The sequence below is a fragment of the Prionailurus viverrinus genome, chromosome B4 (genome assembly GCF_022837055.1).
Source record: "Prionailurus viverrinus isolate Anna chromosome B4, UM_Priviv_1.0, whole genome shotgun sequence".
Lineage (NCBI taxonomy): Eukaryota > Metazoa > Chordata > Mammalia > Carnivora > Felidae > Prionailurus > Prionailurus viverrinus.
In genome coordinates, this window is record NC_062567.1 from 69,746,485 (window position 1) to 69,758,873 (window position 12,389).

At 41.2% G+C, this 12,389-nt stretch overlaps 1 protein-coding gene across 2 annotated transcripts in view; it reads left to right on the forward strand.

The window, feature by feature from the left end:
* Positions 1 to 12,089, forward strand: part of ANO6 (anoctamin 6) — a 198,507-nt gene extending 186,418 nt beyond the window's left edge. For both annotated transcript variants that reach the window (XM_047865899.1, XM_047865900.1), the window contains 3 exons: positions 1,516 to 1,718; positions 3,445 to 3,550; positions 8,844 to 12,089. In XM_047865899.1, coding sequence (XP_047721855.1) covers positions 1,516 to 1,718; positions 3,445 to 3,550; positions 8,844 to 9,050 — 516 coding nt within the window. In that variant the 3' untranslated portion in view covers positions 9,051 to 12,089. The remainder of the gene's footprint in view (positions 1 to 1,515; positions 1,719 to 3,444; positions 3,551 to 8,843) is intronic.
* Positions 12,090 to 12,389: the final 300 nt, after the last annotated feature.

A 12,389-nucleotide genomic window follows, 5' to 3' on the forward strand; every position in this document is an offset into this window, starting at 1 on the left:
TCAAGCCAGTTTTACACATTGGAGAGTTTAAAGCCCAAATTAAAGAATTTTAGAGAAAATTCATGTAATTCATAATAGCTTTGCATCCTAATAGAGGTCTGCCAGACACAGGCCCACGTTTAAAATTGACCTATATTTATTCCTTTAATTTGAGAACATAACTATGATAATGTTCATAACTTTGTCCAGTTAGCCTTTTTGAAGCTTAGAAGCTTAGACATTAGATCTTTTTTTTTTAATTTTTTTTTTTTTTACGTTTATTCATTTTTGAGACAGAGAGAGAGCATGAATGGGGGAAGGTCAGAGAGAGAGAGAGGGAGATACAGAATCCAAAACAGGCTCCAGGCTCTGAGCTGTCAGCACAGAGCCCAACGCAGGGCTTGAACTCACCGACCGCAAGATCATGACCTGAGCCGAAGTCAGACGCCCAACCGACTGAGCCACCCAGGCGCCCCTAGACACTAGATCTTATAAAATAGGCATACATTTGACTATGTGAATGAAATAACTCCAGTATACTTTCTTGCTTCCTACATTTTAAAGTTAATTTAAAAAATTCTTGTTTTCTAATGAAGCAACATACATAAGTATATACTGAGAGTTTAAAATGAGACTATAGGTTGACTTGTATAAATAAATCAAGACACTCTAGGGGAAAAAGTATGAATTTGAAGACCATTATTAGATCAAGGAAATATATTTTATTCAATTTATATTCTATTTTTAAGAGTCAAGGGATTTAAAAGATCAGTTTTATATCAATTATAAATTCTACAAAGGAATTGTATAAGGCCAAATTATTATAATATTGACCCTAATATTACTTCTACAAAACGGTCTTCTAAATCATAAAAGAGAGCTGAAAATTATATCTAGTAGAGTTCCAAGATTGATTGAATTGTATAATATTCTAATTTATGAAAATCTAATTTATATATAATATATGCAAGCAACTCGAGTTATCCAGGATACGATGGTCTACAATTATTCTTGCTGTACTTAAGAAACAGGCAACTTGGGGCACCTGGGTGGCTCAGTCGGTTAAGTGGCCGACCTCAGCTCAGGTCATAATCTCACAGTCCTTGATTTCGAACCCGTGTCGGGCTCTGTGCTGACAGCTCAGAGCCTGGAGCCTGTTTCAGATTCTGTGTCTCCCTCTCTCTGACCCTCCCCCGTTCATGCTGTCTCTCTCTGTCTCAAAAATAAATAAACATTAAAAAAAAAAAAAAAAGAAACAGGCAACTTGCCAGCTTTTGCTTTCCAATTGTAGGTGGACTTCTGGACAGCCCTTATTTGAACTGAAGACAAGAGGAAGTAACTATTCTTTAAAGCAGCTGCTCAAAGACTTTAGGACATTCACTATCTACGTCCATTAGACAGGAAAGAATTAAAGTTTCTGAATCTTTCAATTTAAAAAAAAAATCAACTGATGAAACTATAATTCTGACACATTTGTTAACCATAGCTATAAAGGCTCTAAATTAATGTCCCCTTACTGTTTTCCTCCCAATATAGGCCATGATCATCGCTTTCACATCAGACATGATCCCCCGCCTGGTGTATTACTGGTCCTTCTCCGTCCCTCCCTATGGGGACCACACCCACTACACCATGGAGGGATACATCAACAACACTCTTTCCTACTTCAACATCGCAGACTTCAAAAACAGAAGCAAAGGAAATCCATATTCTGGGCTTGAAAAACATACCACATGCAGGCAAGTTCTGCTGACATGTTTAAAAATGCACTTCGGGGCGCCTGGGTGGCGCAGTCGGTTAAGCATCCGACTTCAGCCAGGTCACGATCTCGCGGTCCGTGAGTTCGAGCCCCGCGTCGGGCTCTGGGCTGATGGCTCAGAGCCTGGAGCCTGTTTCCGATTCTGTGTCTCCCTCTCTCTCTGCCCCTCGCCCGTTCATGCTCTGTCTCTCTCTGTCCCCAAAATAAATAAACGTTGAAAAAAAAAAAAAAAAAAAATTAAATAAAAAAAAAAAAAAAATGCACTTCATCTTTTAAAGGACTTTTATTATAATGTAATTCTAAATAAAATTGCTGGAGACATTTTTTTTCAGCCAAACTTAAAAAAGGAAAAGATCTAAAAGTTAATACAGACAGAGGTCAGAACTTTCAAATGAAACAATAAAACATGATATAAAGATGAGGGTTTCAAATGATTACAGGGATACTGATCCGAGAGAAAAGTTTTGTTTGTATCTTAGAAATTAAGAAATGCAAGGAGTTCCAAAAAACAAGTTCTTTCAGTTGGTATGACGAATCTGTTATCCAAGCACAACCTGATGTATTTAGTGATGACAAACTATCACTCTCACTTCAAGAAATACAAAAATGAGAAATGTAAATACCTCAGCCTAGCCCAGAAGTATTCTCTGAAAGTATTCCGAGCTCTCTGCATTGATTGTAATGGCCGGTAAGGTCAACTGTAGTCAGTAGATGTCAAGTAAATCACTAATTGATAGTTTGTTCACTATAGGTCATAGAGTTTGTTTTTTAAAATCCTTTAAAAAAATTTTTTTTAATGTTTATTTTTTGAGAGAGGGGCAGAAAGAGGGAGACAGAATCTGAAGCAGGCTCCAGGCTCTGAGCTGTCAGCACAGAGCCTGACATGGGGCTTGAACTCACGGACTGTGAGATCATGACCTGAACCAGTCAGATGCTTAACCAACTGAGCCACCCAGGTGCCCCAAGAGTTTGTTTTTTAAATCATAGTCTTAACCCAGAAGAGGCTCTAAATACTCATTTAGCTCAACTCCTCAAACCCTTTTCTGGTTCAAATTCTCAGCAACACAACCAAGAAACCAGAAAAAAGCCCCAAATAAGTGTTTCAAATTTACACACTGTAGAGCCTCTTGAGAATCCCACGTCGAATCTGCTTACTTTTACTTGACATAATTCTAAACAGTTGTTAGACTCTTCTAGGTCAAATAGATTACAAGTAGGAAATTTGAGATGTGCTACCTGAGGGAAGACACCAACAGCAGTAGCACATGACATCTCATAAGGACAAGAGTTTGAAAAGTGTAACAAGCAGATGGGTGCTACTCTTTACAGAGAGAGATCGCATGTGGCTGAGTGAAGCCTGAGGATACGTTATATAAATAAATTTATAAACCTGTTTCTGAAAATACGCTGAATCGTTTTAGTTATACTCTTTTGAGAAAGCAAGGATGAAACTGGCAAAAAACAATGTTAACACTTTTGTTTGTTTTCACATAGATGGAATACATCATTACCATCTTAGGTTAAGTGAAGTATTACGGGAGTAGTTATTTCAGGATTTTGTCAGCAAATTAAACTCTGAGAAAATTTATATGATGTCCAACTTAAAAGAGCATTGTATTAAATATGACCTCTTTTGAAATGGGCCCTTGCTTACAGTAGTTAGTCAAGAAGAATTATCTCCTTATATCCTTCCATTTTGTTTCCAGGTATCGTGATTTCCGGTACCCACCTGGACACCCACAAGAGTATAAACACAACATCTATTACTGGCACGTGATTGCAGCCAAGTTGGCTTTTATCATTGTCATGGAGGTAGGAGACGTCTACTTTGAAATAGTCGATAAGGTAGTATATTTGCAGACCTTTTGTTGGCATTCAGTGTTGCCAACTCTGACTTCAAATACATTCTTATCTCTTGCTAATAATTAGTTTAGGACATGTATTAATCAAATTTAACATGAGAATGCCCATAATGCTCTAATAAAATGAAATTGGCTGTCTGCTTGAAAAGGTGAGCGCATGTTTGCTAAGGGGATTCAGTCCCTCTCAATTCAGTATTGAGTGCCTTTTTTTTTTTTTAATTTGGGGCACAGGGGCTGCATGATGGACTGTGAAGGGTCTTAGTTAAGACTACTAAGATGTGATCTCTGCTCTCGAGAAACTTTCTCAGGGCACATCACATTATGGCAGCAGCGTGAGTGCTACAGCTCCAGAGAACACATTTGTGTTCTAGACAGTAAGGAGAAAGAAAGGTGAGGCTAGCTGTATCTGTTCCTTTGTATCAGCAAAGAAAATGCTTTTCCAGAAGCCTTCAGAGCAGACTTCCACCTGTATCACACTGGCAATAACTAGAGCTCACGGTTCCTCCCAGCAGTAAAATAGGCTGGGGCAGGAGGTATTTGGTTTGCTCTGAACAAAATGAGAATCTGTTAGCAAGAAAAAAGTGTGGGATAGGCTGCCTGCCTGGCTTTGACAATTTTTCTAGTATTGTTTGGTAGCTATTAAACAAACATCAACAGAAGAAACAATTCATCATTAGCTCACCAGCATCAGTGGTTTCCTGTAGTATCTGCTATATCAGCAAGAATCACTAGTTTATATTCAAATATGGAGTTGCCAAAGTATTTACACTGCTGCTTCTGATATCAGGTTTGACTAGATACCGTGAGGGGCCATTTCACTACAAGACATTTAGAATAAGCTTAAATCTCCCAGAAGGGGGAGAGCAGGGAGGACAAGGAACAGGAAGAAGGACAGAAACTTCGAGGAGGGGCCGTGGTGTGGCTCCCGGGAAGAGCCATTACACGATGTCGGCATGTGGGAGGGCCCCCATCTGGACGCACGCCGCCAGGGAGTGTGGGAGCGAGTGAGGGTGCAGGTGGACTCAGAGTCCCTGGACGAGGAGGACCGCTGAGCCCTAGCAGCCAGGCCCACCCGTCACACGTAAATGCCCAGGCCTGCCTCCACTCCCACTGGCCACCTGTGGAGCAGAGACCTGTTGGGGAAGCATTGTGCTTCCCCTTTGTGTCTGTCCCCTGGGCTGATATTCTAACTCCTGTGATTTCCAGCTAATAATGAAATGAGTATAAAGGGTTTTTTTAATGAGAAAAGAAAATGTCCTTTGCACTTTTGAACTCACTGGAAGGAAGGAGAATCCACAAAGAGGAGGGGGAAAGGTGTGGTGGTCAAAATAGAACAAGTGCGGTTATCAGTGATGCCATCTACAGGCTCAGGAGACCCAGCAGTGGGTCAGAAGTGAGGTGGACCAGCTGAGCTAGAGACTCTTGGATTCATCCAGGGGCCCCCAAAGGGCTCAGTTTGCCTCATCGTAGAAGGAAATGTGTATATTCTCCGCAGAAAAAAAGTGTCCTCAATTTAGACCACAGTTTTTTCTCAGATTGAAATAATCAAATATGAACTTCCAAAGATCAACAATAACCAGGGGAAATAAGGAAAACCAGGAGTGAGATTCAGCCAAAAAAAGAAAAGCAACTAATTTGGACCCTCAATAACTTCAAGAGTATCTGTTATCAGATAAGGAATGACCACGTTTAAACAAAGAAATGACAGATTCAAAAATGAGCAAACAATAAGAAACTAAAAAACTACTAGGCAATTTTGAAAAATATATAGTTGAAATGAAAAAAATTAACATATGCATTAAACAGAAGTTTGAAAACAGAATGAATTGGGAGATAGGTCTGAAAAAAATTATTCCCAACACCTCACAGGGAGAGAAGAAAGTGGAAAATACAGAAAAGAGATTAAGCAATTTTCACAAGATTCACAGAAGAAAAAAAACCATGGATCATAGAGGAGAGGCAATTTGAAGAGTTAATGGCTCAAATTCTTCCCAAATAAATGACAGGTGTCTGTGAACAGAGCAGAAAGCACAACAGACATCAAGAAGAATACAGAAATCCGTGCTTCCACAGATTGGGACAGAAGTGCAGCTCACCAAAGATAAGATCATAAAAGTGCCCAGAGAACAAGGACAGATGACTGATCAGGAAAATTATAATTGGAGTGAGAGTAGACTGTAACAGCAACACAGAGGTGAGAAGAGAGTAGTCGAATCTCTTCAAAATGCTAAAGAAGATAACTGTAAACCTAGAATTATAGCAAAACTCTGAGTTACTGAAAAATCTTTCCATAACGAAAACACTAGGCCATATGGTTTTACAGGAGAGCAATACCATACTTCCTAGAACAGATCGTTTTCGTTTCCTCCAGAGATTAGAAAGCGGAAACACTCTCCAACTCCGTATACATCTTAAAATCAGACAGGAGAAAGAGAAAGGGAAATTCTAAACCAGTCTCACTCATTACATAGACGCAAAGATCTTCCTAAAATGCGCCAATTGAATCTAGCAATATACTTCTTTTAAGTTTGTTTATTTTCAGAGCAAGTGAGAGAGAGCATGCGTGCAAGCAGGGGGAAAGGCAGAGAATCTAAAGCAGGCTCTGTGCTGCCAGCACAGAGCTTGATGCAGGGCTCAGTCCCACAAACCATGAAACCATGTCCTGAGCCAAGGTCAAGAGTCGGACACCTAACTGACTGAGCCACCCAGGTGCCCCAGAATCTAGCAATCTACTTCTTAAAGGTGACATCAGACCACATTGGTTTATCCCAGAAATATCAGGGTGACATAACATAGAAAATCCACCTATCTATAAATATTACCTACCTCAGAAATAGATAGAAAATAAAAACCTCTCTTGCCCACAATATTGTTTGCCTCTTCACTGTATAATTTCCATAATTGAGACACACTAGTACCTCTCATCTCGAATATTCTCCACCCTCATATTACCTAGTGTATCGAAGCATTTGACACACAAGCTGATCATTCTCTCTTCCTTGAAGTTACTGTTACTCCTCACTTGGCTCCCAGGAAAACACTTTTTTTTTTTTTTTTTTTTTTGCCTTTTCTCTTACCTTAAGTCCCTTCTTAATTGCATTGCTAGTCCCTTCCTTCTCTTAGTGATCCTGGGGCTCATTCCTTGGTTGTCATCTTTTCTCTCTCCTCACAGCTTTGATGATCTCATGCAGTCCGTTGGCTTTAAATGCCATCTATATGCCAGTGACTCACAATATATGTATGTAGATATATAGATATCTCCGGAACACCTCTCTCCTGAACTCAACCCGTGAATCCAAATGCCCACTTGACCTTTCTGCTTGGATATCTAACACATAAATCTACTGCCCCAAGTGCCCATATTTTCTTAAATTCAGTTGGAATGTTCTCTCTGTCCTGCCCTAAATGTTCTGTCCACAGTGAGTCTGCCCCCTCTCAGTCATGGCAGTTCCATGTCACTGCTTGCTCAGGGTAGAATTCTTGGGAGTCTCCCCACTTAGTCCACATACAGTCCTGTTGGCTTTTCCTTTGAAAGTACATCACAGATCTGAACACTTCTTACCAACTCTGCTGCTACCACCAGGTTGGTAATTAGGCCATTTTTGGCCTGACTTAGGGCCGCAGTCTGCTAACTGGGCTCCCTACTGCCTTCATATGTCACGGAGTAAAAGCCAAAGTCCTCACTGTGACACGCAAGGCCTCACACAGTCTAGCCAAGCTCTGTTATCATTCTCAAGTCACCTTTCCTCACCCGCTCCACTCCTGCCTTGCCATTACTTGAAATATAGCCTGTAGGCTTTCGTCACATAGACTCTGCACTGGCTGTTCCCTCTGCTTCGAATGTCTTGCCTCTTGATTTCTGCATGGCTGTTTCCCTCACCTCCTTAAAGTCTTTGCTCATTGAGGCATATCCAGACTAATCTGTATGAAATCTATATGAAATTTGCCTCCCATGTAACACAGAAACTCTTACCACTTTAACACCGTGTACAACTTATTTATGTTTAACTCTGTTTATTGTATCTTATCTATCTCCTTGCTAGGTCAGAGACTTGTGAGTACTGAACAAATAAAAAAGTCTTCAACGTCATTAGTCATCAGGGAAATGTAAAGTAAGACCAAAGTGAAAGCCCATTTTATAATCTCTGTGTTGGTTTAAAAAAAAAAATTGATGACAAGTGCTGTCAAGAATATACAGCAAGGGGCGCCTGGGTAGCTCAGTCGGTTAAGCAGCTGACATGGGCTTAGGTCATGATCTCACAGTTCATGAGTTCAAGTCCTGCATCGGGCTCTGTGCTGACAGCTCAGAGCCTGGAGCCTGCTTCAGATTCTGTGTCTCCCTCTCTCTCTCTGCCCCTCTCCTGCTCGTGTTCTGTCTCTCTCAAAAATAAACATTTTTTAAAACTTAAAAAAAAATAGAGAGCAAATGAAACTATCACACACTGCTGGTGGGTGTGGAAGCTGGTTTAACTGGTTTGGAAAATACTTTGGTACCATCTTGGAAATTTAAACATTCATGTAACCTAGAGTCTTGGCAGTTATACTCCTAGGTCATGCCCTTGAGAAACTCTCACAGATATCCTCCAGAATCCAAGTGCACAAACATTCCCAACATCATTTCTCTAATACAAACACAAGAAACAAGCGCAATACGTTTTGATGGGGGAATGGATAAATTATAGCGTATGCAAACAGGAGAATATTAAGCAGAATTGGTAATGAATGGACTATAGTTAATGTACAATAACACTGATGAATCTTAGAAACTAGTTTTAAAATGAAAAAACAATTTTCCAAAGACTGCCATACTTTTTTATAAAGCTCAAATCAAACAAGACTAAACAATATATTCCTGTGGGATATATACATATTTGTTAAGCTCGTTCTCAAAAATAAGATGATACAGATATACTCACACACAGGGTAGTGTTAACCTTTGGGGAAGAGCTCCCGGAATGAGCTAGGAAAGGAACGTCTCCAAAAATACTACAGCATTGGCAGTGTCATGGTGAGTGTCAGAGACATTAGACACATTATCTTCTACATATCAAATAGTATTCTTGCAATTTTTAAAGTAACAATGGAGCTCGTGGGTGGAGGCACATCGCGCGGGAGAGATTGGATATGTCTGTAGAATGCCCAGCCCCGTGTCCAGATCTGCTGCCAGATGACCTGCAATGGAAGGAACTCTGGGTTCCCCTCCATTTTGTTGCGGCTGACCTTTTTCTTCTTCTCTCCCACAGCACATCATCTACTCTGTGAAATTTTTTATCTCCTATGCAATTCCAGATGTATCCAAAAGCACGAAGAGCAAAATCAAGAGAGAAAAATACCTAACGCAAAAGCTTCTTCACGAGAATCACCTCAAAGATATGACAAAAAATATGGGGGTCATAGCTGAGAGGATGGTGGAAGTGGTAGATAACAATTTACGACCCAAATTAGAATAAGAGCTTTATGTTCTGAGAAGCACTTTACAGAATTTAACTCCGTCAAAATATATTATGAATCACTAATGAGGATGTCTGAGTGAAAACACTTTGGCAAATAGGAGTCTTAGCTATTGCCATTTTCATATAGATTATTTTTCGGTTTCAGCCAGCCACGCAGGAACTGGAAAGTGCGAAACTTAGATCAAGAAGTGCATAAAACTAATCACCTGGAAAACCAGAAATGTTACCCTTTTTTGATAAATTTGAATTTCAGTAACACAGAAAAAGTCTCTTCGTGTGCTTAAAAACTACCCCTTCTGAAGCAGAATGGATTTCTGTCCCTCCGTCTGATTATTTTCATTTCTTTCTGTTCTCAAGCACATGGTCCCCTTTAAGGCAGTGTTTCATTTCTTCACTTAGCCAAATCTGTGCCAGAGTTCTCTTTCCCTTACAGTACTTTTGTTAAAGACGAGACATGCTTCCCTTTGTGTGATTAAAAATAGCTAACTCAGAATTTCAGTTTGAATGCCATATTAAGTGGCAGATAGACTCAAGAATTCACAATATGTCGGTGTGTTAGCACATCCCTACAGAAAACGAAACCTCACTTAGTAAGAGGAAATAGTTTCCGTCTCCAATTTGGCCTATCTTTTCATCTCAAAGAAACACACTTAATGGATTGGAATAAAGATAGCAAGGTTCTGAAGTGTATTTGTGCTAATCCGCAGTGACACTTTTTATCTTCCAGGAGCACTCTTAGAACATTCTGTGCCTAATCAGTGTTGACTGCTTTGCAGATCTCAAGGGAGTCAGATGACAAAAGTAGGGAAAGTTATAGATTCAAATAGAATTGTAACTCATATTGACCAGAATAATTAATGTACCTCTTCTAAAGATACGTAGTTTCTTAAAATTACATTTTTATCAACATAATGGTCCGGAAGGACAAGCCCATCAGTTTGCCACCAGTTTCCTTTTATGCATTAGATCCAGAAGGTACAGCATCACAGATCACCGGCATCGCCAGGAACCGCTCACTGTGCAGCCACTGTGACATGAGGGCGCTGTGCACACGCGCTTAACAGTACAACCGGTGCCCTAATTGTGAGGTGCTCGGGGTTCCCTGCGTGGGGAGCGCCTTTTCCACAAGGATTCCGGGTATCCAAGTGATGAGCATACCAAAGCATGTGCCATGGTGAAGGTGGTTCCCTGCAGCCTCCATTCCCTTGTTCCCAGCCCAGTAACTTGTAACTGCACGCACCAGGGGAGTGGTGGGGAGAGGAGAGAGGCAGGGATACATCCGCATCACTCCCAATCCGGAAGAGACACTCTGGTGTTGATTTGAGCTTCCAGCCTCCCTCAGGCCGCGGTTTGGTCACAACCCCTTCCCTGAGCTGCACGTAACTTCCCGCTGAATGCCTGCACCACGCACATCTTGCCTTCAGGTGGTTCAACTCAGCAGTCTTTACTGTGCTTTACTGCCTTTCAGGTGCAAGGCCCTCTGGTAGGCTCCGGACAGGACGCGGGGCCGCACCGCTCACCCTTGACTGGTAACGGGGGAGTGCCGGGTGTAAGAGAGGGTGTCTGGCACTGGGTTCTTACCGGGTGGACTGCCACCCACTGGGGTGCTGCTACATGCCCAAGTGCCATAGGAGCCGAGCCACTCCATCCCAGCAGCAGAGGAAAAGGAAACCTGTTGCAGCGAGCAGATTTAGAGGCTCGATATAATAGAGCTGCTTAACTCAAGGTCACGATTCTAAGTGCCTGCCATGAATGTTCAAACAGACCCAGAAACCAAAATCACTATTTATGTAGGATTCATAAAGCAGTATCCTGGACTTTTGCATTGTCCCAACGGACAAGGGACAACATTTCACTAACTTTCTTGATCATGTTAACAATGTGAACGAGTGCTCACAACAGGCCGCACGCGCTCTGACTGCACAGGGAGTAAGAAAGGAGTTTCGTCCCGGCTTCTCGTCCCGCCCAGACTGGGTGCAGCTGTTCCTTTCCCTGCTCACCTGTGACACTGCTCCTGAAAGTGGTGTCACTTCTGCCCCTAGTACCTCAGCTCTTTGAAGCGCAGGACTATCTCCTTGTGTTGGATTTGCCAACTACTCACTGTTTATGGGAGCATAGAGAAGGAAATGTTTTTTGCCTTATCTCCGTGTATATAAACTAGAACTTTAAAAAGTGTGCATGTGTGTTTTTCATAAACCATCTTTCGTAAATTGCCTTCATAGTTTAAAATGTGCTTTTGTGGACAGGAGGGGAAAAAACTCTACATTTTTAAAGGCAGAAAATACGTGTGACACTGCCAATAGTCCCCTAAGCGGCGAGGTAGTGGGGATCCGGGGTCACCTGTGACACCGACAGTGTTAATGGAACTCTAGTGCTGACTTGTCAGTGTGAAGACAAATGTGGGACTGTGTCTGCAGGCAGTCACTGGGCTGGGTCTGTAAATGTAAGCAGCAGCACCCCAAGAAAAAGGGGGTGTGCGACAGTGCCCCTGTGAAAGGAATACCTGGCCCTAGACCTGCCCAGTGTTAACCACTAGAGAACATTTCATTGTATATCCTTTTGTAATGCCTGTGAATTTTAACAGATTGAGGCATTAGACCAAAATACTCAGGAGATTTTCCTTTAAATATCCCTCAAATATTTTAGATGTGTCAATAGAAAGGGAAAGCTATCGTTTTTGTTTGAAAACTAAGCAAGGCCATCTTGTAAACCGTCACCAAATGCCTTCCCTTGTAATTATCTGTGGGTGCATCTTGGATTTCAGAAAACATTAATTCACGTGGGGGGGGGGATGGGCAGAATGTGCTCTGTTATTGAAACACTGCTTGTACCATTTTTTCATTGTGCCTATTATATGTTAAGATGTTTGAAAACTTAAAATGTATGAACAGCTTAACGAAAGTAGAACTGAAATATACATGATGCTTTCATACACTGTGGCATAAGATGTAAAGTTTGTAATGTTTTGTGAATTTCTGTGCATTTTAATATTCTTTTATAATTATAAGCATTTTAGTAAATTCGTTTTTAAAAACAGCACTGTGGTCTACTCTGTCTTCATGTTTTTAAGGAGAGCATATATATCTCAATCATCACCTAGATAACAAATGTGTGCTTTTGTGTAAATGATATTTTTCACAGCCTACACTTAACTTTAAACATGATTTTTCTGGGAAAAAAATTGGGTGTGGGTTTTCAGCCACAACTGCTAAAAACCAGTTGTTGGGATTGAGCCCTGCCCAGGATACCAAGCCTGAGACCAGGTGGGAGCTGAAAACCAGCCCACCTCTGCTCACCACACCAGGTACGCCGGAGTCAGGCTGCGTCAGCAAGGAG